General features: G+C 45.5%; 1 protein-coding gene across 1 annotated transcript in view; it reads right to left on the reverse strand.

Moving 5' to 3' along the window:
• Positions 1-809: 809 nt before the first annotated feature.
• LOC147724127 (ethanolaminephosphotransferase 1-like) overlaps positions 810-18,423 on the reverse strand; it is a 509,957-nt gene continuing 492,343 nt past the window's right edge. The window contains exon 10 of the mRNA XM_086965725.1: positions 810-1,691. Coding sequence (XP_086821851.1) covers positions 1,626-1,691 — 66 coding nt within the window. The 3' untranslated portion in view covers positions 810-1,625. The remainder of the gene's footprint in view (positions 1,692-18,423) is intronic.

The following is an 18,423-nucleotide window of genomic DNA, read 5'->3' on the forward strand; positions in this document are numbered from 1 at the left end:
TCTGCAACGCCTATTTAGTGGGTCCACAGTTGCTATTAAAATTAAAAAATATAGCTTGTTTAATAAAGATTTACATTAAAAAGCAAAATTGAAAATGGAAAGTTTTAAAACGTTCTGTGTCTGTGAAGAAATTTTAAATGAGAAGCTAAAATATAAGGTAGTATCTTTATCTTGATTTGTGGGAGGTGTGCATGTACAGCAAACGGAATCTAGTATGGACTACCTGCGGCCTCAATTGAAGCAGCAGTGGTATAGTAGTGGAAAAAAAGAACATGCAATAGAAGCAAAAAAGTCAAAGTGATATGCCACGGTCTAGCATATTGCTTCATATTTTAGAAATATAACTGAATTAGAAAAGCTGTAACTTTCAATAAAATTTCGATTTTTGCAGTTTTTGATTGTAAATTAAATAATTAAATAATTTCCATAATGTATGTATCTGTTTGGTGTATACATGTTCTTGTGTAGTGTTTTGAGGATCAAATTACAGAAATGTGTTCGGCAGGGGTTCCCGGCTTCTAGTGGTGGTACACTAGGATCACTGAAAGTCTAAGGGTTAAGGGGGCATATTATCAAGGACCGGTGTTAAAATTATCGCCGTTTTATCGGCAGGAAACTGCTGATAAAATGGCGATAATGGGCTTGATAATACGCCCTTGTTAATTCCCATAGAAGCCCATGTTAACACCAGAACATGGGCTTCTATGGGAATTAACAAGGGCGTATTAGCAAGCCTATTTTCGCCGTTTTATCAGCAGTTTCCTGCCGATAAAACGGCGATAATTTTAACACCGGTCCTTGATAATATGCCCAAAGAACCGGTGGCCCAGCTTATGTGGGAACAAAAGAATGCCCTATCTACTATAAATGTCCCAAGGAACTGACGACTTCTGTTCCCTCACAATGCTCGATTTCACCATATGAGCAGAGTCAGCAAATCTTTTATAAATGGAAATTATTGCAATCGAAAGCACATTTCATAAGAAGCTATAATCTATAGTTTGGCCATTAAAGACGAATCGAGCACAACATAGATTTCAATAAAACAATAAAAGCTTTTGACGGCTTAATCTTTTTGCTTTTCGAACTCCACCAGTAGAAATATTCTTTACATTTCCATTCAATCAACTGTTGACAGTGAATAAAATGAGGCAAATAGTGACGATTACATCAATATGACATTTTATAGGGTCACAAGGGTGATGAGAAAAATTGTACAGTAATCATAAATCTGTCACACATACTTGAAAAAAACTTTAGGATTGCCTTTTACAACCAATGAAAGAACACGCACATGCTATACATTTTCCATTCCAGATGGTGCAAACACAAAGAGGCCCAAGGAAAAACGGAAGACAATGTCCTGGGATGCCTGCCCCTTGGGGAGCCTTTCTGAAGATGACGTCACTCGTAATTCAGTTTGATCACACATTAATATCCTTTTCTGAATGAACCGAGGGACACACCTTTACAGTAAACCCGGAGATGATCTCAAACGTAGAACAAACAGAATATTACATCAGAGCATGGGATTGTAAGTCACACCAAAGTGTGGCGGGTGTTCGTATCGCGAGAGCTCGCGAGAAGCTCTCCTCGGTGACTGGCTGTCGTCCTGACGATGGCCCTCAACCTTCCGCGCGCTTCTTGGTGGAAAAGACGTAAATGTTGAAATGTTTGCTCAGCTGTCGTCCCTGAAAGACAGGACAAAAAAAAGTCTGAAGGCTTTAGTATGAGAGTTAGACAAAGACCATGCCAACCAACAAGTCAACTTATTTTCCATTGTCAGCCATGTGTCTTTTAGATCCATAACCGTGTACTGGGTTTCTAAGTCAGAGACACGTAGTGAGGCTTTCATACTCCCAAACCTTATTTTTGTATGTATTATTGCACTTACTGAAAATAATGTTTTAAAATAACACAATGCATACACAAGCCTACTAACATATTGTTGTGTTCTTCCCCAGTAACCACGCAGAGACAGGTAGCTGGTGATTTGCTTCTTTATTCTGTTTGTCGTTCCTATGCCCACATGCACGTCTGTTCCCGTGCCCTCGTGCGTGTAAGTGGTGTCTATTCACTGTCCCCTCCCACTCATTCGGGTCCAGGGTCCTAGTGCCCTCTGACCCAGGTCACTACATCTCCCCCATTGTGGAAAGAAAATGACTGACAAGTGATTGCTAGTAAGAGAGAGAGAGAGAGAGGAGAGAGAGAGAGAGAGAGAGAGCGAGAAAGAGAGAGAGAGACATGATCCCCGTTGTTACATTTCTTCAATCAGTCTTGGTGGCCTTCTGCTCACTCTTTTTGGGCATTCTCCTTTTGTTTCCTTCTGTGATCCCTCTTCTTGACTCACCGTTGTGTGTCTCTCTTCTGTTGCTGTCGCAACCTTCCTCAAGTCCTGCTGTGTCTCATCCATCTTAATCAAATGTCATTATTCTCTTGAAGTGAGAACTGTTTCCGGTGATCTGGTAGGGGCCTGATGCTGCTGTTAACATTGGCCCATTGACGCTTATTATTGTTAGTGGTTCATCTGAGAACGGACTGTCTAATTTCCTCGACTGCCGCTGGTGCACCACCACTGAGTCTCCTTGCTTCAGATTTGATGGAGTGGCATGTCTCCTGGTGTCCGCATATGCTTTCATCTTTTCGCCTCCTGGTCTCTTGCTGCAATGCTGTCATGCTCTAGTGGCGCCTTTGCTTCTAGTTGGGGCAGTCTTGTCCTGCTTGTTCGTCCTAGTACTAGTTCAGCTGGACATCGTTCCGTGGAGCTCTGGGAGGTGTTTCGGTAGTCCCTTAGTACTTGACAGAGGGCTTGTCCTATAGAGATCTGCGTTAACTTTGTTCTTTGGACCACTTTCTTTATGTTCCCCATGAACCTCTCCACAATGCCGTTGGCTTGCGGCCACAGAGGCGTTATTTTCCTGTGGTTGATGCCTAGGTAGTCCATGAACTTCTCCTGAGAAAGGAGGACCGTTGTCTGTCTTTACTGTTTGTGGAGAATCTCAGGTTGCAAAAATGTCATCTAGTATTGGTAACGTCGCGGCCACTGATGTTGAAGAGACATGTCGCACTATGGGAAATCTGGAGTTCTCATCAATAATCACTAATAAGTAGTTTCCGTTGTCTAGTGGACCATAGAAGTCTGCAGCCACCGTTGTCCACACTGCCCTTGGAAGCTCCGACATCTGTAGCTGTTTCGGCTTTGCTGGTTGCCCTGTCACTTGGCACAGGTGACAGTTTATGATGGTGTTTTCCACCAGTCGTTCTAGTCCTGGGAACCATACTTTCTCCCGCAGCATTTTCTTTGCTGTTACCATGCCTCTGTGGGACACGTGTGGCAAGTTTACCGTCTGCCGACGTAGTGCACTTTGCATGACTATCCTCATCCCGCGTAGTAGGATTCTGTTTTCTGTCTCCGATAGCTCCTCGTGTATATTTTTGAATGCCAGCATTTTTTCCATATTGACTCCTTCTCCTATGGCGCTATGGCTGTTTATGTGTCTCCATCTTTGCTGTTTTTTCGTTATTTTCACTGCTTGCAGTGTGGCATCCTTCGCTGTCTCTTGTTCTAGCTCTATGATTGTTATCGGTGTAGGAGTGTTCTGCCTCAATACAAAATTGAGGTATTCTTCTGCCATTGATGCATTTTCTGCGGTCTCTGGTAAGGGATGTTGTGACATGTAGTCAGCTGGGTTGTGTTCTTTTCCCGGTTTGTGCATGATCTTCTAATCATAATCCATCAGCCGTATTCCCCATCGTTCAATGATTGGTCGTATCTTTGCATTTGGATTAATTTATATAGTCACTAGGGCCTGATGGTCTGTTAAAATGGTGAATGGTTTCCCGTAGATGAACATATGGTAGCATTCACATGCCCATACCACTGCAAGACTTTCCTTCTCTGGCTGGGAGTATGCCCTTTCAACGTCAGACAAGCTTTAGCTCGCATATGCAACAATTTTTCTGGGCGAATCTCTCCCAGGCAGATGTTGTGCTAGGATTGCTCCCAAACCTACCGGGCTGACGTCTACGGTCAGCTCAGTGCATAGTGATTGGTCGAAGTAGGCCAAATGATCCACAGCCATTACACCGTGTCTGATTGCCTCAAATGCCCTATTGCATTCCTGTGTCCAGGTGAATTTCTGACCCTGCTTTGTCAGATCCCGTAGGGGGTGTGCTCATTGTAGCGAAATCCTTTATGTAGTGAGCACAGTAGCTTGCTAGGCCAAGGAATGGCTTCACTTCCGCAACTTCTGTTGGAGGCTTTGCATTTTCCAATGTCTCCACTTTGCTGGGGTCTGGTCTCATGCCTTTTTTTGAAAAAATGTGACCAAAGAATACCAGTTCATTTCTCCCCAGTTCGCACTTGTCTTCATTTAGAGTTAGGCCTGCTTGTTCTAACCAGTTGCAAACTTCACATAGGGCTTTGTCGTGTTCTTCATCTGAGCGGCCGAACACCAGGATGTCAGCACTGTAGTTCAAACAGTTTTTTACCAGCCTTGTTACTTGCTTTATGATCTCCTGAAATATCTCTGCTGCTGACGATATTCAGAAACACAGTCGTTTGTAGCGAAAAAGACCAAGGTGAGTGGAGAAGGTGGTGATGTACCGTGATTGTAGGTAAAGCTCCACCTGATGGTATCCTTTGCACAGGTCTAGTTTTGAAAATCGGCATGCACCAGTGAGACAACTGATCATGTCATTGAGATGAGGTCCGGGGTGCCTCTCCCTCTCAATTGCCGTTTTTGGTACTCTCATGTTCAGGCATATGCGAATCTTTGAGGTGTTCTTCTTTGGCACCAGTACAATTGGAGACACCCAGGGTGTCGGCCCGTTGGCTGGCTCTATGATGATGCTCTCTCAGAATGTTCTGTCTGTCCGACATGTTGCAGGTCATTGCTAGGAGCCCCATCACCTGTGCGGTGACGTTGCTGAGCAGACAAGGTGCGGGAATATCCCCTTGTAGTACATTTATTTCTTCTTTGCTTGACCTTTCTTTGTAAGTTAATGTATCTGTGAACTTTCCCATGTTCACTACTGGTTTTCTGGTGCCCCAGGTGAATACATCGACATTGGACGGTGATAGTGGCCATTTTACTCTCATCTTCTCATATTCTGGCATGCACATGATGTTGCATGTGGCTCCACTATCTATCACAAAGCTTGTGTTATGTCCTCCTACATCGATGCTCACTGTTGCTGTTTTCTTTATCTGATGTTTGTCTACCCGATGAATGTGTTCTGGCGTGCGGTCTTCTGCTGGTTCATCTGACATCAGATATAGTCATTCTGCAGCCTGTGGCGTGGCTGCTCCATCCAATTCAGCCAAGAGACTGCAATCCTCTGTCTCTATGTGCAGCCACGGCCTGTATAGGGCGTGCCATCGGGCGGTGACGTGGGGCGGGGGCAGGGCAGGGTGGGGGGTTGTAAAAAGCAGAAAACAGATGAATTCAGGTAAGTAACAAACAAAATAAATAAAACATATTTTGTTGCTTGCGCTGCATCGCATTTGGCGATGCTTTCTTGAGGTGGAGATGCGACGGCCGATAGGTTTAAATTTGATGTTGGGGTGATGCAGTTTTGGGGCAATGGTGGCTCATCATTTGAGGAGGATTAGAAGCTTGATCCGTTGGACTGCCTACCATCCTGCATCCCACAGGGGTGCCAAAAGTGATTGTGCCCCCAGTCTGCAGCTAAATTGACCTATGCTACTCCCGATGAACTCTTGGGGGGGGGGGGGGGCTTTGGCGGTAGGTGGTTGAATGATCCGGACTTCTCCCTTGCGATGACTGACCAGTTGAACGTTGGAGCCATGTTATAGTTTCACTGCTGAGGGCTGTGATATCCTTTGACCAGAGGGGGTGGCCGCTTGCCTATGGGACTGGCTTTAGGGACAAACGTCACTGGCCTGATTTAGTAGATGAGTCCTTGGAAAAATGAACGCTATCTGAGACCAGGTAAAGAGGTGAAAGTGGTAACTTGATGGTCTTGGGCCTGCCCGACTGCTCGTGCCACATGTAGCAAGCTAGTTTAGTGGGTCAGGCAAACACAGTTCCAAATGAAGGTTGTTTTGAGTTGCACTTAGATGACAGACACAAAGTTTGCTCCTCCAAAACAAGGGTAAATGGATAAATTTGCAAAGCTGTTCCATCAGCCTGCAAAGGTGACCGCTGAAGAGGGGGAGTTGGACAAAATGCAGCACAACGGCATAGGTGAGGAAGACTACACCGGCAGAGATGCTATCTTGAAGGCAATCCAGTTCTCACAGCAGGCCTTTGAAACTATAACAGGTGAGGTTGGGGCTGATGTCACACTACTCAGGGAAGACCTTCACAAGACTGCGAAGGCTGCTATGATTGAGGCTGAAAATCGCAGTGCAGCTCTGCAAAACACAGATAGGGACCTTTACCTCACCAGGATGTTCTTTGTGAGGTGACAGATGCTTCTAGCTAGGAAGTATAAACTGGGGAGTAGTTGGAGGGTTGTTGGGATCCTTAGCCAGAACAGACAGAAGATAAATATGGTTAAGGGCATGTGGACAGGCACCTTAATCTCCAAGAACAGCTCCACTGGTCTCATCCAAATTAAACTCCAACCAATGGAGGTAGGCAATAATCTCTGATTTTCAATTACTATAATTCCATTCTGCATTATTTATTCTACAACTAATCCTCATTACCAGTTCTGTGCCATTTTATACAAATCCATCTTTATTTGAAATTAATACACAGCTAGCCAACAAGTTTTTCAAGGGGTAAGACCCTCTTCTTCAGGGGCTATGAGATGTTGTTTCCATTTGTTCTATTCCAACTGTTACATCTTTCCATGTTCTTGGACTGCCCATCCACGGACCTTTCCACATAAGAGCTCAGTCTAAACCAGTTCTTCCTCGTGTCCTTAAGTTTTGCAGAAATTACTGTGCCTTAGAGCTGCGATTTCATTGTCAATCCTTTAAAACCTCAAGGTCTTGGCCAACTGCCCTCCATATCATGAGCTGGGTTAAAGCCCTGTCCGCGACCCCTGCAATCCTCTCCGAAGATGGCGACAGCCCTTCTTAGCAGTGCCCGGGGCGTAGCAGAGTGACTAGCAAGAGACAGACACTGACACCTGGAACAATGCACTAGCGTATCACAGAAGCTTAAAGGTGCAACTGCAGAGACTAACAACACACCCAGCATTCCGATGCTCGGAATGCTGGGAGTGTTGGGATTCTCTGAGGTTGCCCCTTAAACTTCTTCCGGTTGTCTACGGCTGTCTCTAGCTCTGCACGCCACTAACTCATAGTGGCTGAAAGATGAAGCCTTTTACGAGTGTCTTCGTGATACGATCGAATAATATTTTTTGATTACTATCCCTTTGGTGCTTCAGACATTAACATTTGTATCCTTTACCCACAGGCTCTGAATTATGTGAAGGCTCTTTATGATGCACCAACAGCACAGGTAAGAGTAAACAGAGTGTTGTCCCCCCCATTTCCTATCCTATACAACAAGGCATCTTCCAGGAATGTCTCCTCTCGCTGCTCCTATTTGCAGGGGTCACTGAAGCACTGGCAGAGTGGATTAGGAAGATATGCTGATTGACAGCTTCTGTTGGCTGAATGGAAGGGAGGACAAAGTGTCCTGATATGGCGATGATGTCCTCTTCTTCCTGCAGAACCCAATAGCCTCCCTCTAAAAGGTAACAAGGATCTTTGAGATATATAGAGAGGCATCAGTTTTGTTAGTAAATTGAAAAAAATGTATTCACATTTTAGGCCATCCGCCACAACAATCTCTGTCCGGTCCTTTTCAGGTAGTAGTATATTGATTTCAATACCTGTGGATCATAATTACCCGAGATAGACACCCAGCCTGGGCCCTGAACATTGCTCCCCTGTGGCGAAGTGGAGCTTCAAGGTTGGTATTCACGGCCCATTTCCATTATGGGTAGGCTTGTTTTGAGTCATGCTTTCACGATTTTTGTATGTGTTGCAGAATTATCCTTTTGACCTCCCACTAATATTTTTGTGGGACCTCAGTCTTTAATTACAAAATTCTTATGGGTGGGCGTCTTCGCACACCCCGGGTCTCCCTTTAAAAAGTGTACATACGAGTGTACAAGGGTGGTTTGGGAGTGTCCGACTTTAGACTCTATTATTGAGTGGCTCAGATACCTGACAGCGGATTGCCTCTTTGGAGAGAGGCAGAATTTAGTTCTTAGTCTGGAAATAGAAATCATAGACAAAATTGGGACATAGCCCCTCCTTTATAGTGGCCCCCACTTGCTCTTCCACAAATAACAATATTCCCAGTGGTCTGCAGGAGGGATTTCCTGAGGCACATTCACTGGTAAAACAAATTGACAATTCTGACTCCACTTTGAACTGTACTTAGGCTAGCACAGGTGTCAAGCTGCCTGGGTTCAGGCCTTGGGATCTCATTTGAATTTTCAAATGTGGAGGACTTTTGGGTTCAGGACCACATCAAGTCCTTTAACTACATAAGCTGCTGTGCTGTGGCCACTCTAAAAAAGGAGCTGGGAGGGAGGCGATATTAATCTGCTGAAGGAAAATCTAGCGCTTGAGCCTTTAGGTTGCAAAGGAATATCAAAACTATTGAGTACACGTGCAACTTGGGAAAAAGATGTGGGAGACTTTGACTACAATGAATGGCGAGAGGCTAAAATGGCATTTGGGTGCTCGTAATCCTCTTCAACCATAGATTGATTCAATTTAATTACTTTCAATAAACTTATTGAAGACTGGAAAGAGTTTGAAAGATTGGCCAAGCAAGCAATACTCTCTTTGTCAGGAGGCAAAAATAACTTTCTACCATGTGATCTGGGGGAGGCCACCCATCAAGAAAAACTTGCAGAGAAAACACAACTCACTAGTGAAGCTCACATGCACTCTATCTGACCAGGATCCCAAGGTGGCAGTAATGGGGAATTGTGGACGACTGGGCTTGCACAACGGCGCACAGAACACTAATGGAAGTAGGTTTTATGGCGGCAATGAGGGACATTGCTTAATGTTGGCAAAGTGTCAGTCCGCCCAGAACAAGACAGCAGAACAGAGGAACAGACTATTGTGCAGCAGCAGAAAAGATGGTTTATGATTGGAGGGGATGCAGCAATAAACCCAGAACATCTGTGGTCTGCGCCTTTCCAGTTAGTCTGTAAGTTAACTGGTTTTGTTGATATTTCATGTGTTGAGCCTTAGCTCTGATGTGAGATTCCTAGTTATCTGGCATTAATGTATTTGTATTATTGTATGCTTTTGTTATAAAATCAATAGAAAGTTATATAAAAAAGTATTATGTTTGCCTACGAACACCCTGGTCCTCCATTGTCTTGCCACTTATTATTGCCCCATCACACTGTTGAGAATCCTCAAACCTGAAATTGGTTTGTCTAGGCCTTTAGCCATTGCTGTGTTACATAAAGCATGTCATTAAAGCTCAGACCAGAGGATCCTCTTTCAACCTCAAGTAACCGGGATTTATGGATCTGGGTAGCCTGATATTCTGCTACATTTAGCAAAGTTTTTTCATCAGGGTATAGTATCCCCATTCACATATCTACCCCCTCAGAATTGTGGATGCTTCAAACACAGGTGTGTTCTCAGACCAACTCCATGTTCATGGTCTTACTTTTCAAGTAAGACAAAATGGTCTTCCATTTTAAAAATCTATATCAATGATTCTGGGCCTGTACACTAACAAACTAGAATGTATTACAATATGAATAAAATACCCCAAGGGCCCAAATACCAGCAAAACAAGTAAAATCCCAGTAGAATAGCTTATCCGACCCAGGCTGCGGCGGTGTGTTATTGTGGCCTAATGTTAACATTGTGTGTGAGTGCTGATCTTAAGAGCACGCATTGAAATATTTTAAAAATCGTCATTGCTAATTTTATGAGCACGTTCTGAAACGTTTTAAAATTGTAGTTTTTCTCATTGCTTGCACCTACCTGCACTTCTTGCCCTCGTGACCCCGTTCCGCCCCGGCTTTTGTGCCGTTTGTGCGGAGGGTCAGCTCGAGGAGCGGTACTTCTTGCCTCGTGGCACCACTTCCGCCCTGCACAAACCTTTGCAGGTTAGCGTTCTAGTGCTGCCGAGCCGGCAGCCTATTTAGACCGCGCTTTCACCTCCCTGCCTCATAGACATACGTGGCGACCCAGGCTGCGGCGGTGTGTTATTGTGGCCTAATGTTAACATTGTGTGTGAGTGCTGATCTTAAGAGCACGCATTGAAATATTTTAAAAATCGTCATTGCTAATTTTATGAGCACGTTCTGAAACGTTTTAAAATTGTAGTTTTTCTCATTGCTTGCACCTACCTGCACTTCTTGCCCTCGTGACCCCGTTCCGCCCCGGCTTTTGTGCCGTTTGTGCGGAGGGTCAGCTCGAGGAGCGGTACTTCTTGCCTCGTGGCACCACTTCCGCCCTGCACAAACCTTTGCAGGTTAGCGTTCTAGTGCTGCCGAGCCGGCAGCCTATTTAGACCGCGCTTTCACCTCCCTGCCTCATAGACATACGTGGCGACCCAGGCTGCGGCGGTGTGTTATTGTGGCCTAATGTTAACATTGTGTGTGAGTGCTGATCTTAAGAGCACGCATTGAAATATTTTAAAAATCGTCATTGCTAATTTTATGAGCACGTTCTGAAACGTTTTAAAATTGTAGTTTTTCTCATTGCTTGCACCTACCTGCACTTCTTGCCCTCGTGACCCCGTTCCGCCCCGGCTTTTGTGCCGTTTGTGCGGAGGGTCAGCTCGAGGAGCGGTACTTCTTGCCTCGTGGCACCACTTCCACCCTGCACAAACCTTTGCAGGTTAGCGTTCTAGTGCTCCCTCACCCCTCTATTTAAATGACAGTATGGAGGCAGCGCAGCGGACGAGCGCAGCGGGAGCGCCGACTTCGCGCCGAAGTCGCGCACAAGTCAAGCCCGTCTGCGCCCGTCCGCGGCCGACTAGGCCCAGGCCCCAGTCGTAATGGCCATTTTTATTCCTACTCCTTCTCTGACCTCCAGAGTCTTAATACTTCAGGACCCATCCCTACCCGCGCCATCAAGGCCGCCCAGACATGTGGCATTCTTATTCCTTCCGCCTTTTCGGCGCTGGCCCCATCTCACGCTTTGCCCCCCTTTGTTCCACAAATTTCCACCTCTTTGTCAATCTTTTATCTTAACACCCGTTCCCTTATTCGTCATCAGCTTGAGGTGTTTCAACTATTGATCCATAGTTCCAACGATATTCTCCTCCTGACAGAGACTTGGATCACTGAAGACTCCGCCCCTGATATTCTCGCTGCTATCCCTTCGGGATACTACATCATGCACAGCAACAGGCCTGCTGGGAGGACTGGGGGCGGCGTGGCGGCTATTATCCGCTCTGAACATGTTTTCTCTGAGATTTCGGTAAACCCCATTCCAAAAACTGAACTATTGGCACTAAAATTCTCCTCCCCTAAATCCTCCTTCGTTTGTGTCCTTGCCTACCGACCCCCGGACTCTATGCCTCTCTTTCCCCAATCTTTCAGCGACGCAATTGCTCACTTAGCAATTAACCACGCTAATATTGTGGTAATTGGAGATTTTAATTACTGGCCAGCCGATGCCCATGAAAATCATTCGTCGGTGGAATTCACAGACCTGCTCACGGGCATGAATCTTACCCAACACATTCACACCCCCACCCATCTGAAAGGTCATATTCTTGACCAAGTTTGGACCTCTAACCTCGATATATCATCTCTTTCGGTTTTCCCTTGTTCCTGGTCTGATCACTATTTCATTTCCTTCCACCTACACTTGCACACCCTCTGCCCCCCTCCCTGTCCCTCCAACATCATGGCTCGTAACTGGAAAAGGGCCAACTTGCCTGACTTTCTTGACTCACTGATCTCTACCGCACCCCTGTCGTCGACCTCATTAGAGCATCAAGCAGATAATCTTGAGGAATGGCTGCAACAGGCTAGCGATGAAGTTGCCCCTCTAAAGAAAATTAAAACTAAGCGTCCCCATGACGCTCAACGTTGGTTCACGGACCAACTCAAAGCAGAAAAACTTGCACTGCGACAATCAGAACGCCGTTGGCGTCGTCATTACGACCCCCTGCTTAAACTAGCCTACATCGAGGCCCTGAAATCCTACAAACGATTAATCTTGGAGGCCAAGACGGCATACTTTTCTCAAAAAATTTTGAACTCCAACAATAAAACTAAGGATATTTTTTCAATTGTAAATGAGCTCTCCATGCCAGACAAAGTCACCCTTCAATTGCAGCCGACTCAAACCCTCTGTGACTCACTTAATTCTTATTTTATAGATAAAATAATCACAATAAAAAATAATATTCCATCTCCGGCCTTCCCCACTTCTCCTCTTCTCCCCCCTACAAATACTAATATCCTTACAGAGTTCCCTCCTATATCCTTAGAAGAGTTCACTAATCTTCTTCATAAAGTCAGCTCGGGCTCTCCCAACGACTGCTGCCCCCCGCAGGTCTTAAAAGAAGCTTTCCTTGCTTGCCCAGGTCCCCCTCTGGCACTACTTAACAACTCCCTTGCCATCGGGAAGGTCCCATCTTCATTTAAGCAAGCTGCAGTTTTACCGATACTAAAGAAACCTACCGCAGATCCTTCAACACTTAGCAATTACAGACCTATCTCTCTCCTACCTTATTTAGGAAAGATCCTGGAGACCTTTGTCACTCGCTGTTTGAGCTCTTTTATAGAGCAATCTTCCTTCTTAGACCCCCAACAAGCAGGATTTAGACCCCTCCACTCCACCGAGGCGGTCATCGTAGCTGTTATGGACACCCTTAGGAAAGGTGCGGATAAAAACACCCCTCAAGCCCTTGTCCTATTAGACCTCTCGGCAGCTTTCGACACGGTCGATCACACTCTTTTGATCGACCGTGTCCACAACGCTGGCATTCAGGGCGTGGCCCTTGATTGGCTCAAATCTTTTCTCCATCAACGCTCTCAGTCTGTCCACTTATCCTCCTTCTCCGCTTCTTACACTTCCCTTCCTTGCGGAGTCCCTCAGGGCTCAGCACTTTCTCCTCTCCTTTTTAATTTGTACCTCCAACCTTTATTAGCTTCCCTCCGCAACTCCCCGGTCAAAATATTTAATTACGCCGATGATCTTCAGTTAATTTTCCCCATAGACTCCCTCCCTTCTTCCCGCACTAATTTTCAGACCACCATGATGACCATCGCGGAGTGGATGCACCACAGCCACTTAAAGCTGAACCCCACAAAAACTGAGCTCGTCCTGGTAGGAGGCCCCAATCATCCCTGGAACCCTTCGTTCTGGCCAACTTCCTTGGGGCTAGCACCCTCTCCCGTGAGCTCTGTTAAAAGCCTGGGGGTGATTATTTCTGAGGACCTGTCAATGCGACCCCAGATCAACGCGGTCACTTCTGCCTGTTTCTTCCATCTCAGGCGGATCCGCAAGATCAGCAGGTATTTCAGTAAAGAAGCCCTGACCCAAGTGGTCATTGCCCTTATCAGCTCCAGGCTCGATTACGCCAACACTCTCTATGCAGGGATTCCAGCTTGCCACCTTCAACGGCTGCAGCTGGTGCAGAATCAGGCCGCTCACCTGATCTACCACCAGCCTAAGCACCAACATGTCACTCCCCTCCTTCGTAGCCTACACTGGCTCCCGGTATCCAAACGTTGCACCTTTAAACTGGCATGTACCACCTTTAAAGCCCTTTCTGATGCAGCGCCCGTTTTCATTTCCTCGGCTCTGACCCGTCACATCCCTACGAGAGCCCTTCGCTCAGCCTCATCAAACCTCCTTGTGGTGCCTAGATTTAAAAGGAAAAAGCACGGTGGTCTGAGCTTCTCCGTCCTGGCCCCCTCCACTTGGAACTCCCTTCCCCTTTCCCTTCGTCTCTGTCCAAAGCTAGACTGTTTTCGCAGACTTTTAAAAACTCTGCTCTTCCAAGCTGCATTTGACTAAACCTCCTGCTCTCGGTCCCCCATTTGTCTATCAGCGCCAAGAAACCAATGGTGATAGAGCGCGTTACAAATGTTTTTAACAATAACAATAACAATCCGATGAGTTCTGATGACAATCCACCTCATTCCCCGGCGTGTGTCTCTGTGTGAAACAACGAAGATGCACCAGACACGCACGGTCAAACACCGGAGGGGTAGGGGAATGGAGGATAGAAAGAAAGAGATATCAATGGCATGCTCAACTCTTCTCTGGCAGATCTCTCTCTGGTGTTATGTCTCTGGTTACATTACAGGTATAAACTGAGACTTTCAAGTCGTAGAGCAACCCCCTAATTGAAAAAAGTACATGCAGCATTTCAATATCATTCAAAAATACATGGGGATTGATTCACCAAGGGCCTCCTCACTCGTGTTGGAGGCCCCTCAGTCCTGGGGGTCTCCTCACTTGGGCCGGAATCTACGCAATGAGATTCCTCCCCGAATATGGCGACTCCACCAGGACTGCTGGGCCTTCGCCACGAGTGCAGATGCCTTTTGAGAATCAGGTTGTTGATGTTCCAGAAAACATATAATAAGCATGTATTCTCACAGACTTTTGAAAGGCCTGTTACAGTGATCCTAAGCAAGAACAAGTAAAGCCTGTAAGACCCAACTCAGGCATGGACGGGATATGCCTGACCAGAAAAAGGAGTGGGAGAAACACAGCATGACAACAAAGCCAAAAAGGAGTCCAGAGAGCAAGGTCAGCACCATAGAGAAAAGGATCAGAAAGCTGTACAGTAAATCAGAGCCGAATCATAATCCAAAGAGTAAGGTCAGAGTATATTGGCAGGGTTTAATAGCCGTAAAGAGGAAAATTCACAGTAGTACACTAAAGCCAAACAGCATCCACAAAGGAAAGTCAGGATAAACAAGCAAGGACATCAAGGAACAGAGAAACCCGTAAAGGGCGAAAACAATAAAGGTGAGGCATAGGAACTATGGACAAACTCAAGAGAGAGCCAATATAACATGAAGTTGCCAATCACCTTCCTAATCTAGTCATGTCACTGTATGTCATGACCCATAATTCTGCCCTTGACCTAGGCTGACAAGCTATTCATACTGCCCAGTCGTCAGAGGCCAGTATGATACCACTTTAAAGGGAAACTCTTCACCAATGTCCTTGTAGTCTTTCTTAACCTTCAGGTACCCTGATCATTCCAGACAGTTCTCACCCCCTTGCTGCAACCCATCACAACCTACCTTTCTGCTGTTTGCTTTTATGGATTTCTGTTAATGGATGGAGGCCTCTAATCTAGGGGTGTGACAGAGGCTGCTGGTTCCCAAGAGCATTTCACAGGCCCATGCCCCTTCCAAACTATCAAGTAACTGACCTCTCACTCTTCCTTGGGAGAGGTGTGGCACAATGGCCAGGGCAGCTGACTCCGGTGCACGGGGCTCATTAAACGATCGCTGGCACTGGCAGCAGCTCGCTTAATCTTCCCGACGGCCCCCAGAGCCTTGAGTGATTAGTTTGTGCTTTACAAATACTGGGTTATTTATTATCCTTCAGTTCCCTATAGATTCTGCCTCAAACTCTGAGACCCATCTTTCATAATTGGCGGAAGAGGTGCCGCTGATTTGCCTACTGCAGATTATACCCTGGATACATGAAACACTGGAGGTACCCTCCAGTCTTCTGAGAGTGCTATGGCTACTGCTCTCTGACCAATAATTCCTGTTTATAGAGGTTGTGCCTAAAAATGGAGGTATGTACTTAGAATGAGAACTCGGCAAAGACAGAAAAATGAGTTGAAAAACCAAACCAAATTCACTACTTTATAGTTGGATGCACATAATCTTGTATGATCTGCAAAACGTTTGTAATCTGCCCAAGCCCGCTGTTAGTGTAGGAGTGTTTGCATGTATGGTAGAAATTGCTGTTAGAATAGCCGTAACAAGGAAACAGAGGTTTGAGGTGATAGATCTGAAAAGAGTCAAGGTGAAAACCAGAAGTACAATAGGCTAGCTTGGCTAAAGGCAATCAAGTAACCCACTACTCCTGTTCATGACAAAGCAGCGGAGCTCTTTTTCTAAGGACTGGTTAATTTTCTCCGTCTGTCCATCGGTCTGGAGATGATCCTGATTGATTTGAAGGTGACCATGCCCAATTGATGGATTAGTGTGGTCTAGAATCTGGAAATGAGTTGTAGTTTCACAATCTCTTTCAGAAAAAAAGCAATGGTAACAGTGGGGCTGTAGGTTACCAATTATATGTGAAACAAAATGTGTGAACTTAGTAAAAAAAAATACAACCAGGACAACAGTGTGTGTTTTTTCATAATGAAGGCAAATCTGTTATGAAATCCACTACAATTTTCTTACACAATTGATCTGGAGTAGAGCGGGCAATCAGAAACCAGGTATCTTTTCAAGCGATTTCTTCATCTAAGCACAAACAGAGCACTCCTAAGCATATTGCTGAACATCTTATCTCCCCAAAGGCAGAACAAAATGTTGCTTTACTAGATCCAATGTCGTACGTTTACCAAAGTGACCAGCTCTTGGCAACTCATGACACCAGAACAAAGATTAATTCTGGTACCTTTTTTGTATGACTACAAACGTGTTCCCCTGATAGAAGAATAGACCATAAAAACTAGTTCATTCTCAGGAATTCTCCTGAATCTATTCATTAGTATAGAATCTCTTGATTTTCAATTTAACAGAGTACAAAAACTACTCGACTTTGGAGACATGAGTAGTTTGTATGGCCACGATACAAGGCGCTTCTGTTCTGGGATTTTCTGGCACAGTCTGTCAAAAGCGGTCAGGTATGACTTTGGCTTGTTGATAGCAAACCTTTCTACAGTTTGGAAATTCACTATCATCTGCAGGTAATCCATGCCTAACTGTGACAAGCCTGCCTTCAAAAGCCAGTCATCGAGGTAGGGACAAACTGATAGTCCAGACCTTTGAAAATTTGTAGCAACCACTGCCATAATTTCATGGACATCAAAGGGGAGCTGGTGAGGTTGAAAGGGAGTACACCAAACTGAAAATGTTCCTGGCTTACCTTGAACTGCAGCTAATGTCTGGAGGACTGCAGGACAGGTACATGAAAATACCCGTCCTGGAGTTCTAAGGACACCATTAAGTCACCCAGGATTGGGGCAAACTGGATCTGGGTCAGAGTTAGCAGTTAGACTTTGTTTTTCTACATGGAGGCATTCAGAGGCCAAACGTCTAAAATAGGCCTGACACCACCGTCCTTTTTCAGGACAAAGAAAGGCAAGAGTAACAACTCTCTCCTCGTTCTGAGCACCAAATTACTTGGAATGTAACTCTCGCACCTTTTGCATTAGAATGGACTGGTGCTCGTTGAAATTTACTCTGAAGTGGGGCAATATTTGACAGGGCAGAAAGAAAAGGCAAGGCATAGCCATGTTAAATTATTTATTAAGACCCATTTGTGGTGCTAATTGATTGCCATCCTGGTAGGAAATGATGACGCCCGCCCCCAAGTGAATGGGCATGTACCACTATGAGCGAACTAAAGTGGTTTGGTGACTGTTACAGCTGAGGACGAGGAATGGGAAAACTAACATACATGGTGGCCCATGCATTGTCTGCCAGACCCACATACATGGCCTTGAAGTAATGGGGTGACTGCTGTACTGGTATAGGAGACTTTCTCTGCTATACACCAGTCCCCTGGAATAGCCTCAGAACTTTTTGAAATAGTGTGGAAACTGTTTGGCAGGGGGTCAACTGACCCCTCTACTTTACCTAAAGTACTCTAAAGCCAAGTCTGCTTTCTCGTAAAAAAGATGTGACCCATCAAACGGCATATCCATGATGGAGGCTTGTACATCGCCATCAAATCCTGTGGAATGTATCCACACGTATTAATGAAGTACAACACTGATGCTGACGGCCCTCCCCAGGCAATCAGTATATCTAGACCAACACAAATAACATATTTGGCTCCATCTTGTCCAACATGAATAGTTGAACAAGAGCCAGCCACATGAGCCAAAGTATTTCAGGACCACCAGCAAGATCTCACAAGTCATGTCCTTCAGAGGATGTGTACAGTGATCCAGTAAGCAGACCGCACTTACGGAACACAATGCCAGGCTAGGGGAGAAAAACATATGCTTGCCAAAAGCCTCAATTTTCTTGGATTCCCTGTCCTGAGGAGTGATGGGGAATGAGTTAGAATTCATTTTGCTAGTTGAGGCCTGAACAACAAGGCTCTCTGGAGTAGGATGTTTGGTAAGAAAATCAGGGCTGACAGGACTGGCCACCTGCCTTTTTATAGGTGGGTAGGAACAGATCCTTGTTAAAAAGCGCAAGGTCCCCAAAGGAGCTGTCCCAGGCTGCAACATTTATGTCAGTGCATTTGTTTTTATCTCAACTGAAGGCAGCTATAATCTAGACCCTAAACTGACCTCTACTGCACTTCTTCCATTGGTGACCCAAAGT

The sequence above is a fragment of the Lissotriton vulgaris genome, chromosome 4_1 (genome assembly GCF_964263255.1).
Source record: "Lissotriton vulgaris chromosome 4_1, aLisVul1.2, whole genome shotgun sequence".
NCBI classification, from domain to species: Eukaryota; Metazoa; Chordata; class Amphibia; order Caudata; family Salamandridae; genus Lissotriton; species Lissotriton vulgaris.